The sequence below is a fragment of the Plasmodium yoelii genome (assembly GCF_900002385.2).
Source record: "Plasmodium yoelii strain 17X genome assembly, chromosome: 11".
NCBI lineage: Eukaryota > Apicomplexa > Aconoidasida > Haemosporida > Plasmodiidae > Plasmodium > Plasmodium yoelii.
This window is the reverse complement of record NC_036183.2, coordinates 1,899,939-1,919,330: the sequence shown is the minus strand read 5'-3', so window position 1 is coordinate 1,919,330 and position 19,392 is coordinate 1,899,939. Positions and strand designations below refer to the sequence as shown.

Here is a 19,392-nt window from a genome sequence, read left to right as displayed (position 1 = left end):
TGGTATAACTTTATTATAAAAATTAATATACTTTTATAATGAATTTAAAGTATATTTGAACATATAAAAGGAATATATTTATATCTTATGTTTTAATGATTTGAATTCTAAAACTTAAATACTGTATAAATCTAAAAAATACAAAATTCTATTATTACTATAATCCTTAAAAGTATATAAATAGTAATTTTTTAAAAAATATTAAATACTTATATACTTGTTTCTTATAATATATATTATAGTTTTTTCTAAAATAATAGTATTTTCAAATTAAGTTACATGCTACATTTTCTATGAAAATTAAATAAATTTATATTGTTTTTAATGTGCTCAATAACTTTATTTTTATTCCAATATACCTTATTGGGTAATTTTATAATATATTTTGCCATATTTTCCATTCTTTAAAAGAACAATTAGCACTGAACCCGTACTTATAAGCTTAAATAAGTCTTTGAATGCATGTTATTTTTAAAATAATGCTCAGTAAATATTAAAAATATATACCTACTGGTAATATTTTAAAGTATAATAGAAAACTATGTGTAATTAGGTTGGTATATTTACATTTTAGATAGGAGAGATAAGGGAAGTATGTTTTTTTAAGATAAAGCTGTAGCCATATAAGATTTACCTATTCTACATGGTTTAATTATTCCTTATATTTCTTCTATTCAATCTTTCAATTCATGTATATATATTAAATTTCTTCATTAAAAATAACTTAGAATTATTATTTTCATAAATATATAGTTTGCTTTTTGTTTTGTAATAAACTATATTTAGCTCTTTAATGAAAAACAATATTTTAAGGGAACTATAGAATTGTTAATATTATATATTTTCGGTAGTGCTAATTCTAATATTATCGCATTAAAAGTATACTTAACTAGAAATTATAATATTTCATATTATATTTTATAAGTACAATTATAATCTCATCACATGTTTAAGAATATATATAATTGATTTACATCTATATAAGTATATCAAATAAACATAATATATTTGTTCGTATTTAATAATGTATTAATATAATATGATTGTTGTTGGTTTCTTTTATATCACTGTATACTACATCATGACAATAGTGCATTTAATAGGAATACTTTAAACCAATTAGTAATTTCCTCGTTTCATAGTTTTTAAATCAAGTACTTTAGAACATTTATATTATTTCGTAATAACAATATATTTAAATTATATATTTTTAGTTTTATATATATAATAACCTAATAAAATTATTATTAGTTCAAATTAAATTAATTATTACATACCTTTTCTATATACTTTGCATTAATATATAATTGTATATTTTCCCCAAATTTAATATATTTCAGTTTTAGTCATTGATACAATATTATATATATTAGAACAATAACGTTAATGTTATATACCAAGTTGTTTATAAGTATTATAACAAATTATAACACTAGATTTTATTAATATATTTATATTTTATTTTTTTACTATTTTAAAATATGATTTATTTATACCTCAAAACTATGAAGTTTAAAAATTAATAGTGATTAATATAATTCTATATCTTTATGATAAATTAAAGCGTATAAAGAAACTTTATTAATGCTAATCAATTTTAGTACAAATGTAAAGGAAATAGAAAAAGGGAATAGTACACAATTAAAAAAATATTGTATATATAGTGAGATTTTTATTTTATTATTAAAAATGTTATATGCATAAAATGCCTTTTATAGATTACGTTGTATTGTCGAATCACAATCGATATCCCATGAATCTATATTTTATGATTATCTATTATAGATTGCAATATGTTTAATTAATATTAAAAATATACTCATTAACCTGAAGGTATATTATAATGTAGACAATTGTTCCAAATGAATCACCTTATAATTAATACTCAACCTCATATGTAATGCTATTATTGCGACTTGGTTATAAAAATACGATTTAAATTAACATAATATGATACAAACCATAAGTTTTCTAAATAAAATTTTCATCAAATAAAGAAACATATTATTATATGCATAATTCAACATAACCACAGATTAACATGTTTTATATAATAGACAATTATGATATTGCATAATACAACTTCATATACACCCAATATCTATATTAATATATGCAATATAGACATTTTATTTTAATCATATTAAATTAATATTAGCACGCAATTGTATATATTATACTTTATGGAAAAAATGTTATACACCCTCTTTCATATTAATGACTATACCCCCTTTTTGTTGCATATTTAGACATAATTTCGAGGTTAAACATATGGGAATGATATATATATTTAATCAATATTTACAGATCCAAAATATTATCAAATTATAAAAAATTAAATTACAATATACCCCGAACCCTAAATCAAAACGCAGGTTCAGTGAACGAAACGATAACCTATAGTATAGAACCTTGACCCATAAAACAAGAACACATCGGTATTAAGAATATATAATTAAAAAATAAATTAATTATATATATATTTCTTGATTTTACAACTTTATGTTTCATTATTTTATTTTATTTTTTATTTTTTATTTTATTTTTTATTTTTTATTTTATTTATTTGCATTTTTTTAATTCATATATGCTCTGTTTACTATTAAAAGGGAATTTACAACTTGTATTAATTTACAAAAAAGCATGGATATCAATATTACTACCAATAAATAATTTTTATAAAATTAAGAATTTTTCTAAAAAAAAATTATTTAATAAATTTCGGTTAAAATTGGTGAAAAAAAATTACAAAAATATCGATTTATCATCATATATATTTTATGATGAATTAGTAGCATTATTATTGTGGTAGTAGACGCTGCAACCATGCATAAACTTAAGTGTATTTTCCAGATTGAATTAATTTTTTTAATATTTAGAAATAAAAGAAATTTTTATACTAAAAATTAATCATAACATAAAAACTGAAAAAATAAATAGAAAGAAATAATAAAACAATTATTTTAATATAATTATTAATATAATGTTTATATTATTTTGTCGTTTATTTATTCATGTAAGTGTATATGATTATGTTGAAATTGAATTTTATCAAAATAATATTAAAAAAAATATATGTTTTATATTACTTTCTTACTTTTATATTTTTATTTAAAATTATTGATTTCCTATTAGGTAAAACAACATTGATTTTTTCTATTATATATAAATATATATGTAACTCCATACGTGGTGAGTTGTTTTGTAAATTTTAAATTTAGTTAAATCAATTATAAAATTTGTGTATTCATAATGCTATATATTAAAAATATAATTTATATAATATAATTAAAGTATTTATTTTTATATATTACAATATTAATGAAATTATGGATCATAACATTTTTGATATTCATTATTTATGAATGCTTATGTTATTGATATAGTTTTGTGATCGAATTAATTAAATAAAAAATATATTAAACTTGTAAATCTGATAAAAGTATCAAAATTTGTCGTTTAAATAATAATTTGTATTCTTTAAAATAAATATTTGTTTTTTATACTTTATTGGAGAAAATTGTTTGGTTCAATTTTAATTATATTTGTTCTATTTTTCGAATTTTTAATTAAAAAAAATACTAATATATATTTTAATATTTTGTTTGTAAAGTTCAAAAATGAATAAATTTTGTGTTCAAATTGTTTTATTTCTTTTAAGCATCTCTGTATGTGTAAATACTAAATCCATTGTAGCTAAGCCTGATCCAAAAAAAGCTACAGAATCCAAATCAACAAAATTTTATCCTACGTAAGAAAATGCAACAACATATATGTTACATATTTCATTATGAACATATTAAATCTACGTCTTTGCAACAATGTTATAATATAAATACAATAACTTTATTTTTGTACTCATTAAAAATATGTTCATTTTTAGCAATGATACCTCAGAAGAAATATATGAAAAAAACAAGCACCTATTATGTACCAATCCCGAAGAAACTATGCAAGCAGAAAAACTTATGAACGAAGCTGTAACACATTTAGAATATCATGCTACAAGTAAAGATTATAAATTATGTAAAAAATATAATTTTCATCATGCGTTTTTTTATAAAAAAAAGCATCAAAATCATACAGATGTTGAAAAAATTCAATATACAATTGATGATCCGGATAAGGTATCAATTAACGAACAATATTAAAGTTATAGACCAAATTAAAATAAAAAAAATATTATAATTTATATACATATATTTCTCTTTGTTTCCATTAGTATAATGAAGTAATAAACGATTTATGGAATTCCGATAGTGTCAAATTGCTCATTGTTGGTCCCGCTAAAAGTATACAAAACATAAATAATTAGTTAAATCATCATATTATTGTTACTATTTATTCGACATTTCGTGATTTATTATTTTCATTGTTATATGACACTATTTATTGTTTTTCATATATTCAAATTTATAATATTTTATTTTACATAATGCAAAAATATTATTTTTTTTTAAAGTTACCCGTGTGTACAATCCAAATTTAGTAATGATACAACAACGTTACAAAAAAAAATTTGGACGCCGTCAAAAATATTTTTATGCTTTAGCTAAAAAGATTGAAGTAAGGAAAACTTTCCCCTTCTATTTCGTTATAAACCATATTTTTCATATTATTCACAATAATTTATCCAATATATTTTGATTAATTTTGTAGATATCAAAAGACAAAACTATAATTGTCATGACTTCAGTAAATGTAATTGATCAAAACCCTTCCAATAAAAAATATAAAAACACAATAATAGAAAACGCAAATTTATTCAAAACAACCATTGATTCTGAAGATGATATTAGAAAAGGAGAATTAAAAAAAACATTCCTTAACATAGCTGGATATATCATTGAAAAAAGAAAAAAATATGTTGATATCACCTATGTCGAATCTGTAAGTGATATTCAAATTTTAATAACATAATAATTTATTTCAACAATTGTTAAAAAACGTATAGTTTTAAATAAATGTACATATTTATAATATATACTATAACTTGCAAAAAATTTAAACATTTTATATATTTATCCATTTATGTTTTTTTTCTTAGATTGATTGTCATGTTACCAGTTACCTAAAACGCATTATTAGAAAGTCTTTATATGGTTTTTCCTCTCATAAATAAACATATATTTCATATATATTTTTCAGCACCATAATATTATAAGATTTATGTTAATAAAACGATTTATTTTCATGCATAATGATTGCTTTAAATTACCATTAAAAATGTTCTTTTGTTTTAATATTTTTTTTGTATATTATTTGATTATGACTTTTAATATTAAGATGAATCTATATATATTCATTTTGTGAATACTATAAATATAACTGTTATTATTTATGAAAATATTTTATTTTGATATTCCTTTCAATTAATGGCTATATTCCCTTTTTTGGTTGCATATTTAGACTTCACCTTGTGATTAAACACACGGAAATGTAAATATATTTGGTGAACATTTACAGACCAATAAATATTATCAAATTATTCAAAATTAAATCCACGTTGCAACTGAACCACAGTTTCTTCGTATATACTTATATATTGCATATGTTTAATCAATATATTTATATTTAGTGTTGCTTGTGTTTTTTTATTACAATAAAATATAAAACTATAATTGACTAATATATTATATTTTTGCATAATAAAATAATTTATAAAACAACAAAAACAAATAAAATGCAATTTATAAATATATGTAATATATCCATATAATACATAATTTATAAAACAACAAAAACAAATCAAATAAAATCAATGTATATATATTTTTTGAAAAAATATTTATATTACATCCATTCCATTTAAAACTTTATCATTTGTGTTTATTACTATAATTTTTTTTCTGCTTTAATTTTTATTTTGAACATTAACACCATCTCACTTTCATTATTTATAATTTATATAATATTTATAAAATTTTTTTTATTAGCTTTTGGCTATATATAGTCTTCCTATAATTTTGAACTTATATTATTCTCATTTTCATTCCCCTTAATATTTTTATTTTTCATCATTATCCATTTTTATAGTCTATATTTTTAAAACATTTCCCTTTTAATTAGTTCTCAATATTCTTCTCATTAGCATAAGTTTTTAATTGTTCATCTAAATCTGTATATAGTTCTTAATACACATTGTATGGGTATTTATGTCTTTTTGGATAAACTTTATCTTTCAAATAATCTTCTAACTTTGGGTCAGTTGAAACAACGTGATCAATTACCGACATAAAGTTATCCCAATCGACAATCTCTGCTTTAACTTCTTTACTATTTGGATAACTATAATATGAACTATACAACATTTTGGGTCGTTTTTTAAATACATGTGGTTTTGTTACTTTGGTTTCATAATCCAAATTCACTGGTGGTGGAGGAGTAGGTGATCTGAATGGCAATTCTATAATTTCTGTGTGTTCTGGTGGTGGTGGTATTCCTAATCTTCTCATATTTGGTTTTGGAGTGGTGCTTACTTTTGTTTTTTCAAATACTGGGTCTTTTGGCACATACAATTTCACTACTGGTTCATTATTTGGTTGATTTCCACAAATTGATTGATTATCATAAATTGACTGATTATCATAAATTGATTGATTATCATAATTTTGTTGATTTTCATAAATTGGGTAATTTTCATAAATTGGGTAATTTTCATAAATTGGATAATTTTCATAAATTGGGTAATTTTCATAAATTGGGTAGTTTTCATAAATTGGGTAATTTTCATAAATTGTGTGATTTTCATTATTTGGTTGATCATCATAAATTGATTCTTGGTCATTGTTTATGGACTCTTGGTCATCACATGATGATACCTTTTTTTCACATGCTTCTTCTTCTCCCATTTCATTGTTTTCTGTCTCAAATAACAATCGATTCGATTTTGTAATCCTAGTTTCATTATTATTATTTTTCTAAAAATACATAAATTTTTAACATATGTAGAACTAAATTTTATTTTATAATGTAAAACATCATCATATTATAAATCCTAGCACAATAAACAAATATTTATAAATTTAATATATAGTATTTTACCTCGTTACTGTATGCTTCACATAAACATATTAAAAGAAGAGACGAAGTAATTCGTATTAATTTGTAATTCATTTTTACAGTATATATTATATTTTGTTTAATACTATAAGAAATTCAAAGAAAAAAAACATTGAGGCGTTTTATAGTATATTATATAGTTTTATTAATTAGTTTGTTTATATTTGTGCCTATGATATTTGGTATTAATTATGAAGATTCACTATATTATAATAGCATTAGTCATTTTATATTAATTTGTTATAAATATGTGAACATTCCATAAAAATATTGTTAAATATTTAATAATACAATTTAATTATAAAGTTTTTTAATTAGTATTTCAAAAAAAAAAATATATTATATATTCAACCAAGTATATTTTTTTAATTGTAATACACAACTATAGATTAATCCTATAGATTATTTAGAAAATAATAATAACAAAAGCTATATATATATTAAATAGTATGCACATATAACGACATTAAAAATGTTTTATTACGGCATATATTGTTTTAATTCGATGTTGAGATGGGAATATATATAATGCAGAAATACAACAATTTGTTATTTTTTTAAAATAAAATATGTTAATTTTAAAAATTTACGGCATGACCATCTCGAAATAATAATTATATTTTTTGTTCAAAGAGTTGCTTACATTACTGTATTATATTATACATGTAATGCAACTTATACATTCCTTATAAACAAATATGAAAAGAATTTTTCAAAAAAAAACAACTATTTTAGATTAAAATAACTTCATTTATTTATAATACCTAAATCTTATAAGAACATTTAAATTATTTTATTATAAAGAAATTATATTTTTTATGCGTAAAATAATGGCAACTATATCAACATTAAAATATTCCCTAATTATATGCAATATTAATAACCATATAAATTTAACACACGCTCGTGATTTTTTAATAAATATTTTTATTATTAAGGTGTTTATTTTGTATACAGAGATATTCAAGTTCTATTTAATATATATTTTTTAGATGCGTTCATCTTTGTAAACAAAACAATTTATATTTTATTTTTCCTAAAAAAATATATAATATAAATTATAAACCCATACTCATTTAAACATATTAATTCCAAAATTATAATTAAATAATACAGTATATGGCATATATTATATATTAATTCATATAACGTATCAGTCTTTTGTTTTTAGACGCTTTTTGAATTAAATGCAAACCAACCATGACTTATGAAAATAAATATAAAACATATAAGATTATTTATTATATTTACGTATAAGTATTCGCTGATAGATGCTAACATAATCATTTCATTTTGTAAATGATTCAATAATTAAATGCTATGGGAATTATATATGTATAATAAATTAAAGTAAAAATATGATGAATAGCTGAATATAAATAATAATAAAGATGCGAAACTACAATATATACAAATGGAGGACAGCTAAAAATTAATAAGCAGATAAAAGCATGAAATATGCTAATAAACATTTATTTTCATTTTCTATTTTTTTTAAAGATATATATTTTATTACAAAAAGGTATCTGCATAAATGTTTGAAAAATATATAAAAATATATTCCCAATATAATCTTATTGGCTTTTTATTTGCGATTTTAAATTTTATAAATAATATTTATATAAGTTAATTATTATATGTATTATGGTCCTAAAAACCCTTTATGTTGATATTTGTATGCGCATATTTTAATAAACATTTTTTATTTTTTTTACGTATTATATTTTTTATTTATGATGATCTGTAAATAAGCGAATTCACTTATAGGGCATTATAATTAAAATAATATAATACGTAAAAAAAAGCACAGATTTAATATTTATATAGTTGTAAGAATCTATAAAAACGGAATACCATTTAAAAAAAAAATATATTTATAATAATAAATACAAACATTAATTTTATAAATGCCCTTGGTATCTAAAAATATTAATTTTGGTTAATTTTCATTTTTATTATTGTTATTTATTGTATTTTTATATCTTATAAAGAAAATCAAGCAGCTCCATAAAATAATAAACAGCATATTATTTATCATATTTTTTTTTCCGTGCTCATTTAATCTAACACATGAAATTATAATTATATAATAATAATAATTATAATAATAATAATATAATAATTATAATAATAATATAATAATAATATAATAATAATAGTAAAACAATAATTATAATAATATAATAATAGTAAAATAATTATTATAATAATATAATAATAATAATTATAATAATAATATAATAATAATATAATAATAATTATTATAATAATCATTTGAATATATAATACTATCACGAATACATAAAATTGAATAATTTTATTTTCATCGTCTAAAAAAATGATACATAAATTTTCCTAAATATATATATAATATAAATAATAATGATTTTCTTATTTTAGAATATATTTGTGTTAAAAATCTTATTAACTTTTATGCCACATATGTTTATTAAAATATATATATTCGATTGCTTCAAATACTTAATTTTATAAATATTCATCCCAAATTATAACTGTTTATACTATAATGCATATGATTAGGAATATAATAATATGGAAACAATAAATACAGATGAAGATATTAATACTTTAAGCGTGGATACTATAGATGATGAACATGATGATAGTCAAATTTTATTTAGTGATGAAGATAAAACAAGCGATCTAGATATTCAAAATGTTCCTAATGTGGCGAATAGCACTAATGAATTACTTGATTCTGAAACAGTAGATGAAACATTATCTGAAGCACTTGATGAACCATTAATTAATTCTGATGGCGTAATTACCAATGAAATCCCAGTGGGGAATGCTGAAATTTTAAGGCAAATAATTATATTATATTCGAAGATTAATATGATAAGATTTAATAGTATGATTTCTAAATTTTCAGATTCTATTAAACCTATAATACATTATCCATTAGCTCACAATGCCATAACCTATAGTAAAGTAATAACTGACAAATTAGAAAATAGCCGTATATTCCTTCTAAAATATAAGGAAGAATTAGAAAATCTCCAAGTCGTACAAAGGTTAAGAGAATATACCATGAATATGCATATTGGGGATAACCCTTTGCAATTACTAATGATAACATTTGCAGCTTTAATCATTAGTTTTTTATTGCCAAGAATTTTTAAAAGAATTAATAATGTAAGTTTTTTTAAAAATATTGTCGAAAAATATTCTATTTTTTAATTTTCTCTAATACGATGATAAATATGGAAAATTATATATGTAAATAAATATATAATTCATAAAATACATTTTCAAAACATATTATCATACATATATGCTTGTATTTTTTCTTTCATTTTTTTCTTTAGAATATAAAACTTCCCATACCATGCACTAATGAAGAACATAAAAATAAATCAGAAAAAGATGTAGATAATATAGAAGAATCTGAAGAATGTAAAGAGGAATTATGGGAATCCTGGAAATCCGATTTAGATTACAATTTTGAAGAATTCAATTCTAAATTAGAAGATGATGCAAAAAAAATGATTGAGGTTAAAGGTAAAGAATGGAATCAGTGGAAAGAAAATTATGAAAATAAATGGATGCATTATAATGAAAATTTAGAAAGAGCATATAAAAAAAATATTCTTACAGAATCATCAGACTTTGATGATGAACAATGGGCAGAATGGGTAAAAAACGAAGTTGAAAAATCCATGGATTTAGAATTCAAAAACTGGTTATTAAAAAATAAATATAATATGGATAAATGGGCTAGGCGCGAATGGGATAATTGGAAAAAAAATATATTCGATGAATGGCTATCATCTGATTGGAAAGTTCGTGAGGATAAATATTGGAAGAAATGGAAATATATTAATAAACGGCTTATTAAATTATATAAGTCGAAATTTAAAAATATGAAAAAATGGGAAAATAGATTAAATAAAGAATCACTTGAATGGAAAGAATGGGTAGAAGTTAAAAATTACTTTTTTACGAATAAGAAAAGTAACGAGTGGGAAAAATTTGAAAATGATACAATCCAGAATTATGAAGAATGGCGTAATGAATTTATAGACAAACTAATAAAAGAAAAGAAATGGAATCTTTGGAAAGATGAAAAAGAAAATTATAAGCCCCCAAAAAGAAAATTAAAAGAAAAGGAGAAAACAGAAAAGGAGAAAACAGAAAAGGAACAAAAAAGCGATTTGAATAATTCATCATCCAAAAACCCCAACTCACCAAATACAGAAAACAATGCTTTTAATTTTGTATATAAATTTTTTAAACAATGGAATACTCCATTTTCTAATTTTAAGCCAGAATATGGAAGTAGGAATAATTTGAATACTGCAAATCGATATTATATGGAATCTAATAGAAATGATAATAATTTGAATACTGCAAATCGATATTATATGGAATCTAATAGAAATGATAATAATTTGAATACTGCAAATCGATATTATATGGAATCTAATAGAAATGATAATAATTTGAATACTGCAAATCGATATTATATGGAATCTAATAGAAATGATGATAATTTGAATACTGCAAATCGATATTATATGGAATCTAATAGAAATGATGATAATTTGAATACTGCAAATCGATATTATATGGAATTTAATAGAAATGATAATAATTTGAATACTGCAAATCGATATTATATGGAATCTAATATAAATGAGAATAATTTGAATACTACAAATCGATATTCTATGGAACCTAATAGAAATGAGAATAATTTGAATACCCATAATAATGATTATAATTTATTAAATAAAGCTTGTAATTTTTGGAAAAGTATAAATGGATCCACAGCCTCACTAAATGATAATTGTAATCATCGAGATTTCCGAAATACTAATTTAAATACGTCAAATAGACGAAATTGGAAATGGAATAATCGAAATGGACCTCCTAAATCGACATATGAATTTAGGAAACGCCCGAATACTCAAAATAGTGATTACAACCCAATGGTTGGTATATTGAAATATATGGATACTCAAAATAACCATTATAACCTATCAAATGTAAATTGGAATCATTAGGGTAATCACTATGAAGCTTCTAAATATAATTCATGAAAACTTTAATCATTAGAATAAAAATTTTCATAATTCAAATAGATAAATCAAAGAATATTCTTCCATAAAATAATAACTTAAAACTTATAAGATTATTTATTATATTTATGTATAAGTATTCGCTGATGGATGCTGACATACTCATTTCATTTTGCAAATGATGCAATAATTAAATGGTAGGAAAATTATATATGTATAATAAATTAAAGTAAACATATGATGAATAGCTGAAGATAAATCATAATAATAAAGATGCGAAATTTACAATATATAAAAATGAAGGACATCTAAAAATAAATTAGATAAAAGTATGAAATGTTCTAATAAACATTTATTTTCATTTTCAATTTCTTTTTAAGGATATATCTTTTATTGCAAAAATGCATTTGTATGAATGTTTGAAGAATATATAAACATATATTCACAATATAATTTTATTAACTTTTTATTTGTATTTTTACATTTTATAAATAATATTTTTATAAGTTAACTATTGTATGTGTTATGCATATATAAACACTGTCCCGATATTTGTATTTGAATGTTTTAATAAGTAATTTTTCTTTTTTTTTACGTATTATATTTTTTATTTATGATTAGCTATAAACGATGGAAAATAAGTAATATTTCATTTTTTTATTGTTTGATGTTTTTTATTTATATATATATAATATAAATCGTGTTTTATATATTTAATTGTCATTACATATCATGTTATATATGCTACTTTAGAAATCATTTAAATTCTTTTACACCATTTTAACTTAAATATCATCTTTGTTTTGAAAATTTAAGGATACCGTTTATAAAGTTATCTAATTTTCTATTTTTAATAAAAAAGATGTTTCTGCAATAAAGGTTTTTATATATGATAAACGAATGCGGTTGTGTTTTATATTTTACATTGTTCATTTAATTATCAAAAACATATATATTAACAAAGTTCACTTAATTATTGATTGGAATGTAAAAAATAATTCCCTTATATTAGCATTAAAATAATAGATAAATGCACTAAAAACACAGATTTAATATATTTATATAGTTGTAAATCTATAAAAAAGGCACAGCTTTTTAACAAATATATATAATTATAATAATAAATACAAACATTAATTTTATATATGCCATTGGCATCCAAAAATATTCATTTTATTTAATTTTAATTTTTATTATTGTTATTTTATTATTTGAAATAAATAATATTTGTATATTCTTATACTTTTTATGAAAATGTTGGATCAAATCAAGGCATAATTTTTAATATATAACGTGTATAGTATCAGTTATATTGTCCTTTACTATTACAATATTCCGATTTTATAAATAGTTCATCATTAAGGAATTTGATTCATGTTTAAGCTGTTTTGCCTATTTCACCAGCGATGGGTTGAGAAGGAGTTGGTGCGGCATAAGGAACTTCTGTAATGGCTGGTAAAACTGGAGCTGGTGCAATGGCAGGTACAGCTGAAGGCACTACTTCTGGTTCTGGTGGGAAAGTAACTATTGGTGTTGTTTCGGATCCTTCTACTATTGGTGTTGATCCATTTGCAGCTTCTTTCATTTTTTCTCTTTGAGAAGCCTTTTCTAATTCTTCCAATAACTTGTTTCTAAGAGTTACTAATGGACATTCAAATGGTGGTTGATCTTCTCCTTTAGGTGAAGCTAGAGCAGCATTGGCTTTTTTTGAACACGAACATCCTCCTGTGCTCTTTTGAGGGGATTGCATGAATGAGCTTGGGATAAATGAAGTTACGTAATTTTTCTGAAATAAAAAAAAAAAATAATGTAAATAATGTGTTCATGGAAAAATGTATTTTCATGCAATGTATGTGTTTTTATATATATATAATTTACAATATATATTATTGTATTTATTAATATGTACATTACTTTTTTACCCACTTTATTTTTAATTATTATTTCATATATGTAATATTTTATAAAACAATAAGACGATCAAAATTAAAAATAATATAATAATATATATATAGATATATAGATATAAAAGAATTATAACTTACAAATCGAATAACATGATCTTCATTACTGACATATGCAAATGACATAAGGAAAATTATCGAAAGAGCAATTATTACTCTTGTAAAAGTTATTTCCTTCTTCACTACTGCTATCATCGATTTTAGTTTTGATTTTTTTTTTTTTTTTTTTTTTTTTTTTTTTTTTTTTTTTTTTTTTGTCAGTTTCCTCATCATCTTCGTCTTCATATTCTTCATGTTTTCTCTTTAATTTAATTTCTTCATGTTCATCACTATCTTCATATTCACTTTCTCTATCATCTTCACTTTCATTTGTAGTACTATCATCATTATATTCCTTGGTACTATTTTTCGTAGTGTCAAAATATATAGATTTTTTTTCTGGTTCTTCTTTATAGCTTTCCAATGTTACTTCTTCATCAACTTTCTTTTTTCCATGTGATTTTATACCACAGTTTTCTTGAACCTTACTCATTTTTAATAATAATTTGTATAAGTATATAATTTATATAAAATAAGATAACATATTTTTTAATATTGACAAAAGGGTCTTTATTATATGTTTCTATTTTTTAGAAACCAATAAAAATATATTTTTGCTTTCTATTTTTTTTCTACCTTATTTTGAGGTTGAAAACGGTATTTAAAAATAAATTTAATTAACAAATTTATAATTACATAATATTTTTTCTTTTATTATTTTATATATTTTAAATTCATATATATTTTTTTTTTTTTTTTGTATGTGCTTATTCATCTACCTATTTTATCTATAAATTATAAAAAATAATGCACGTTTTTTCAGATTATTAACAATTATTACATACATAAATATATGAATCACTACGAATATTTTATTTAAAATTACAAATGCTCTTAGGATTCAAATATCAATATTCCTAGTACATATTAAAAGCGCCTATTAACCTTAGAAGCATATAGTATTATGGTTTTTGGCTTTCTAGCTTTTTTTTTTTTTTTAATTCAAAACTATAACCATGGATACTTTTCATTTAACTATTTTATTATTCTTAAATATTCTTAAAAGCTAACCCTAATTTACCAATGCATATTATTTAGGTATTATTAAATATATAACCATTAAACAACCCATATGGTTCAGAAAAATTATGCAATAAACTGTATTATTATTACGGGACTATATTACTTTATATATTAATTACAAGTTAATAAAAAATATTGTATTTTTGTGATACATGTTTTATATACAATAATACAATAATAAAATAATATTAAAAATAAACATACTGTATAAAGTGCTGAAAAAAACATAAATGCAAATGCTTAAAAGTTAAAATTCACCATTTAGCCGATTATTTAAAAACTTATAAATTGCATAGATATATAAATGAAAATTTAAATTAATCACAATTCTAAGTATAACTTATTAAAACAAAACTTAAATATATTTCTTAATGTAATTTTACATTTTGTGTCATTTACTATTATTTTTATAAATTTTAATTATTTTTTATTTTAAAAATAAAAACGTCCTTTTATTAAAATTGCTCATTTTCATACTTTAAATATATGTTCTATAAAGTTATATCTGGGAGGTACCTAAAAAAATCCAATACTATATCAGGTTCATCCATTAAGATTTGATATTATTCTAACTTATGACTACATTCTCCTGAATACGTTGTAGTACCATGTGGTAACGTGAACTTATTAATCCTTTTAGTTATTTATGAGCAGCAGCAGCTTTATGTCCTCCACAAGTACATCCTGCGGGTCTAGCAGCGCGTTGACTTGCATCACCTAGAAAACCTGCGGCATATCCCTGTAATAATAAATAAATAAATAAATAAATAAATAAATAAATAAATAAATAAATAAATAAATAAATAAATAAATAAATAAATAAATAAATAAATAAATAAATAAATAAATAAATAAATAAATAAATAAATAAATAAATAAGTAATGTAAATAATATGGTTTACAAGGAAATGTGTTATTTTAACACTATGTACGCGCTTTATATATGCAGATATATATTAACACATGCACAGACATATAACATTTTACTTAATAATATGCAACACTGTTTCATTACGTTTTTGCTTTTAATTATTATTTTATCAATGTATTATTTGTATGTAACATTATAGTTATCAAATTTAAAACAATACAATAAAAATTTATAAGTGCAAACAAAATAATTAAACTTACTATTTGTCTATGCTTTGTCATGCTTGAATATGCAATCACCATAAAAAAGAATATAAAACCAAAAATAATGAAATTAGGAATTGTCATGCTCTTCGAAACGTTATGTTTTATTGTTGAAAGTAATGTTTGGGGTTTTTTTTTTCGCTTTTTTTTTTCTTTCTTGTCATCACTTTCATTTTTTTTTTTATCTTCTTCACTATCCTCATCACTATTTTCACGTGAACTATCATCGTCTTCATTTGGAACTAAATAGCTTTCATAAAATTTCTTCATACAATTCTCCGCTTTCTTAAGGTATGAAAATGTTGCACTTGATTCCTTGGCTATATATTTTGATAATTCAGCTGGGTCTTCATCTTGGGGGTGCATCGTTTTACCTTCTTCTTTTGCAGAATGAGCCATTTTTCTATTATTTTAAGGACTTATAAAATTTATATTTATAACGGGAAGCAAAGTTCTATTATTTATAATACCACAAAAATAATTAATATTTTTTTGGGTGGTGCTTAATTTATAATAATATAAAGTAAAATATTTTTTGTTATAATATATATTAATTAGATTTAGATAATAATTTCTTGGTTATCCTACTCTTGATTCTTAATATTTAAAAATATCTAAAAAAATAATGATAGAAATTACTATTAATAATATTTATATGTAAACCATATTTCATTAAGTTATATCTTTAATAATAAAATGAATTTAAAAAGTTATATGCTATTTCAAATATTATATTACCTTGTGTATATATAGATCCATATAAATAAATGATATATGCAAGTATAGTGTTCTGCACTGTAACAAAATGTATTTTCTATTGAGCTATAATATATTATAGAATGATTTATGCTATTTTAATACACACTCCGAAAAAATGAACCACAATGATACTCATAGGTTATTTTATATTTATTATATTTTTAATTTATTATACTTTTAATTTATTATATTTTTAATTTATAATATTTTTAATTTATTATATTTTTAATTTATATATTATATTTTAATTTATTTATTTTAAAATAATATTAAAAATATTTTATTAATTTTTTATTCCATATTTTATATTAAAAAAATATACTTTTGAAATAATATTTCTATTTTAATTTAGTTTTTGTATATTTATAAATTTTATTCAATGAATATATATTTTTTTTTTTTTTTTTTATGTAGTTTCCTAATGTATTATAATAAATATATATTTTTCTATATTTTAGGGTTTTTAATTTTGCAATTCATTTTATTTTTCTCGGTTTAATGCAACTCAATATAATTATATTATTGTAGATGCACCTTTTTCGTCATATTTTGTAAAAATTTAGCATCCAAACCCTGTTTTTTTATTCTATAAATGTGGTAATATGTACATATAACTAGATCTGCATGCATACAGTTTCAAATTTTTATTTAAAAACCAAATAAATAAAACCGATAATAAACATAACTAATGTTTTATCTTATACGAAAAAAATATTTTTATTACTTTAATTAAATATACTCACAAAACACTACATATGTATTCTATTTATTTATTATAATAAAAATAAGTATGCATAATATATTCTAAACCAAGTTCATCAAAATATTTAAAAATTTTAGGTTATAGGTAATTCATAATTAAGCAACCCCGTTTTTTATTACAACCATATTTTTTATGTTGATTTTCATTATCGAATTTATTATACATAAGTATAAATAAGTATATATTTATTTATAATACAGTATATATTTATTTATAAATACAATATATATTTATTTATAAATATTAGGTTAGTTTATGAATTAAAATACTGTTATAACTTTTACCAATAGCTTTGTTCTTTAAAATGAATAATGAGAATTTTCATAAAATTTTTAAATACATTACTTTTTTCATTTTACCACATTTCATTATCTATATTTTTTATCTTTATGAAAAAAGGTAACTACTTAAATATGTAAAAAAATACCACCAAAAAATATAGTGTTAATTTTAGTATGTATTGTATACATATATATTATTTATGATAATTTATACAATAAAGCTAAATTGATCTACGGGTATATATAAGCACTATGTAGATCACCCATAATATTTTACGCATCCTCATTATATGTCGTATATATGTAATTTTTGTTATATTATAAAAAATTATATAAAAAAATAGCTTGTATTAGTTATAATTTTGGATATAAACATAAAGTCATAATTTTTTATCTTCATCATAAAAATATGTCTATGTAACTTTTTTTTGACCAAATAATTATAAAGTTCGAACTATCATGAAAATTAATAATAGTATTAAATTATATTATTATATTATAAATTTTTTCCCAAAGAAAGATTATTCCAGTAATACCAATAATATTGACATAAAGTTTTTAATTTTATTTCCCTTCATTAAAACGCAAATATTAGATAATAAACATACTTAGAGAGCGGATAAAATGTTCGAAGTGGTTTTTATACTTGTATTTTTATATAGTTTTTTTGAGGTTACAGTTATAGCGATATTTTAAATTTTTCGAAAAAAATAAAGTTGTTAAAAATGCTACGATAGTTATATATTATTTATAGACATGCAAATTTATGTATAAAAAAAGTTTATATGTTTATTAAAATTATAAAAACATTTTCAAAAATATGTATGAAATTCTTAAAAAATAATCTTTATAATTTAAATTTTATCAATTATTTGAAACTTTATTTTCATAATAAAAAAATCTACAAAAATATATTTAATATAACTTTTTACTCTAAAATTTACTGTTATGTTTTGGATTTAAATAGTTCATATTTTTTTATGGAAAAAAAAAAATTATTATGCATCTGCCGGGAATCGAACCCGGGTCACTTCGATGGCAACGAAGTATTCTACCACTAGACCACAGATGCTTAATTAATATATATTAATTTATATAAATATATCGTCATATATTAGGCATCAACAAAGGAACACAAATGCATGCAGGATAATATCTACATTTATTTATCTATAATTTTTATATTCTATAAATCATTAATATTCATATAAAAAAAATAACAATAATAAATTATACCTTTTGAACAAAAAGCATTTTAATATGTA

General features: G+C 20.7%; 5 protein-coding genes and 1 non-coding gene across 6 annotated transcripts; 2 read left to right on the top strand and 4 right to left on the bottom strand.

Moving 5' to 3' along the window:
• Positions 1-3,620: 3,620 nt before the first annotated feature.
• PY17X_1148000 (fam-a protein) lies at positions 3,621-4,920 on the top strand (the record flags this gene model as incomplete). Its single annotated transcript, XM_722748.2, has 5 exons — positions 3,621-3,751; positions 3,884-4,127; positions 4,223-4,292; positions 4,463-4,566; positions 4,660-4,920. The coding sequence occupies 5 exons, from the start codon at positions 3,621-3,623 to the stop codon at positions 4,918-4,920; spliced, it is 810 nt and encodes a 269-aa protein (XP_727841.2).
• Positions 4,921-6,131: 1,211 nt separating this feature from the next.
• PY17X_1147900 (Plasmodium exported protein, unknown function) lies at positions 6,132-7,116 on the bottom strand (the record flags this gene model as incomplete). Its single annotated transcript, XM_722749.1, has 2 exons — positions 6,132-6,920; positions 7,045-7,116. The coding sequence occupies 2 exons, from the start codon at positions 7,114-7,116 to the stop codon at positions 6,132-6,134; spliced, it is 861 nt and encodes a 286-aa protein (XP_727842.1).
• Positions 7,117-9,615: 2,499 nt separating this feature from the next.
• Positions 9,616-12,089, top strand: PY17X_1147800 (tryptophan-rich antigen; the record flags this gene model as incomplete). Its single annotated transcript, XM_718873.3, has 2 exons — positions 9,616-10,218; positions 10,392-12,089. 2 exons carry the CDS (start codon positions 9,616-9,618, stop codon positions 12,087-12,089), a joined length of 2,301 nt encoding a protein of 766 aa, XP_723966.3.
• Positions 12,090-13,482: 1,393 nt separating this feature from the next.
• Positions 13,483-14,600, bottom strand: PY17X_1147700 (membrane associated histidine-rich protein 1b, putative; the record flags this gene model as incomplete). The annotated part of the gene is made up of 2 exons (XM_034637610.1): positions 13,483-13,890; positions 14,193-14,600. The coding sequence occupies 2 exons, from the start codon at positions 14,598-14,600 to the stop codon at positions 13,483-13,485; spliced, it is 816 nt and encodes a 271-aa protein (XP_034493558.1).
• Positions 14,601-15,830: 1,230 nt separating this feature from the next.
• PY17X_1147600 (membrane associated histidine-rich protein 1a, putative) lies at positions 15,831-16,723 on the bottom strand (the record flags this gene model as incomplete). Its single annotated transcript, XM_723776.1, has 2 exons — positions 15,831-15,929; positions 16,322-16,723. The coding sequence occupies 2 exons, from the start codon at positions 16,721-16,723 to the stop codon at positions 15,831-15,833; spliced, it is 501 nt and encodes a 166-aa protein (XP_728869.1).
• Positions 16,724-19,128: 2,405 nt separating this feature from the next.
• PY17X_1147500 lies at positions 19,129-19,199 on the bottom strand. The gene has a single exon. It is a non-coding gene; the product is annotated as a tRNA-Gly (tRNA).
• Positions 19,200-19,392: the final 193 nt, after the last annotated feature.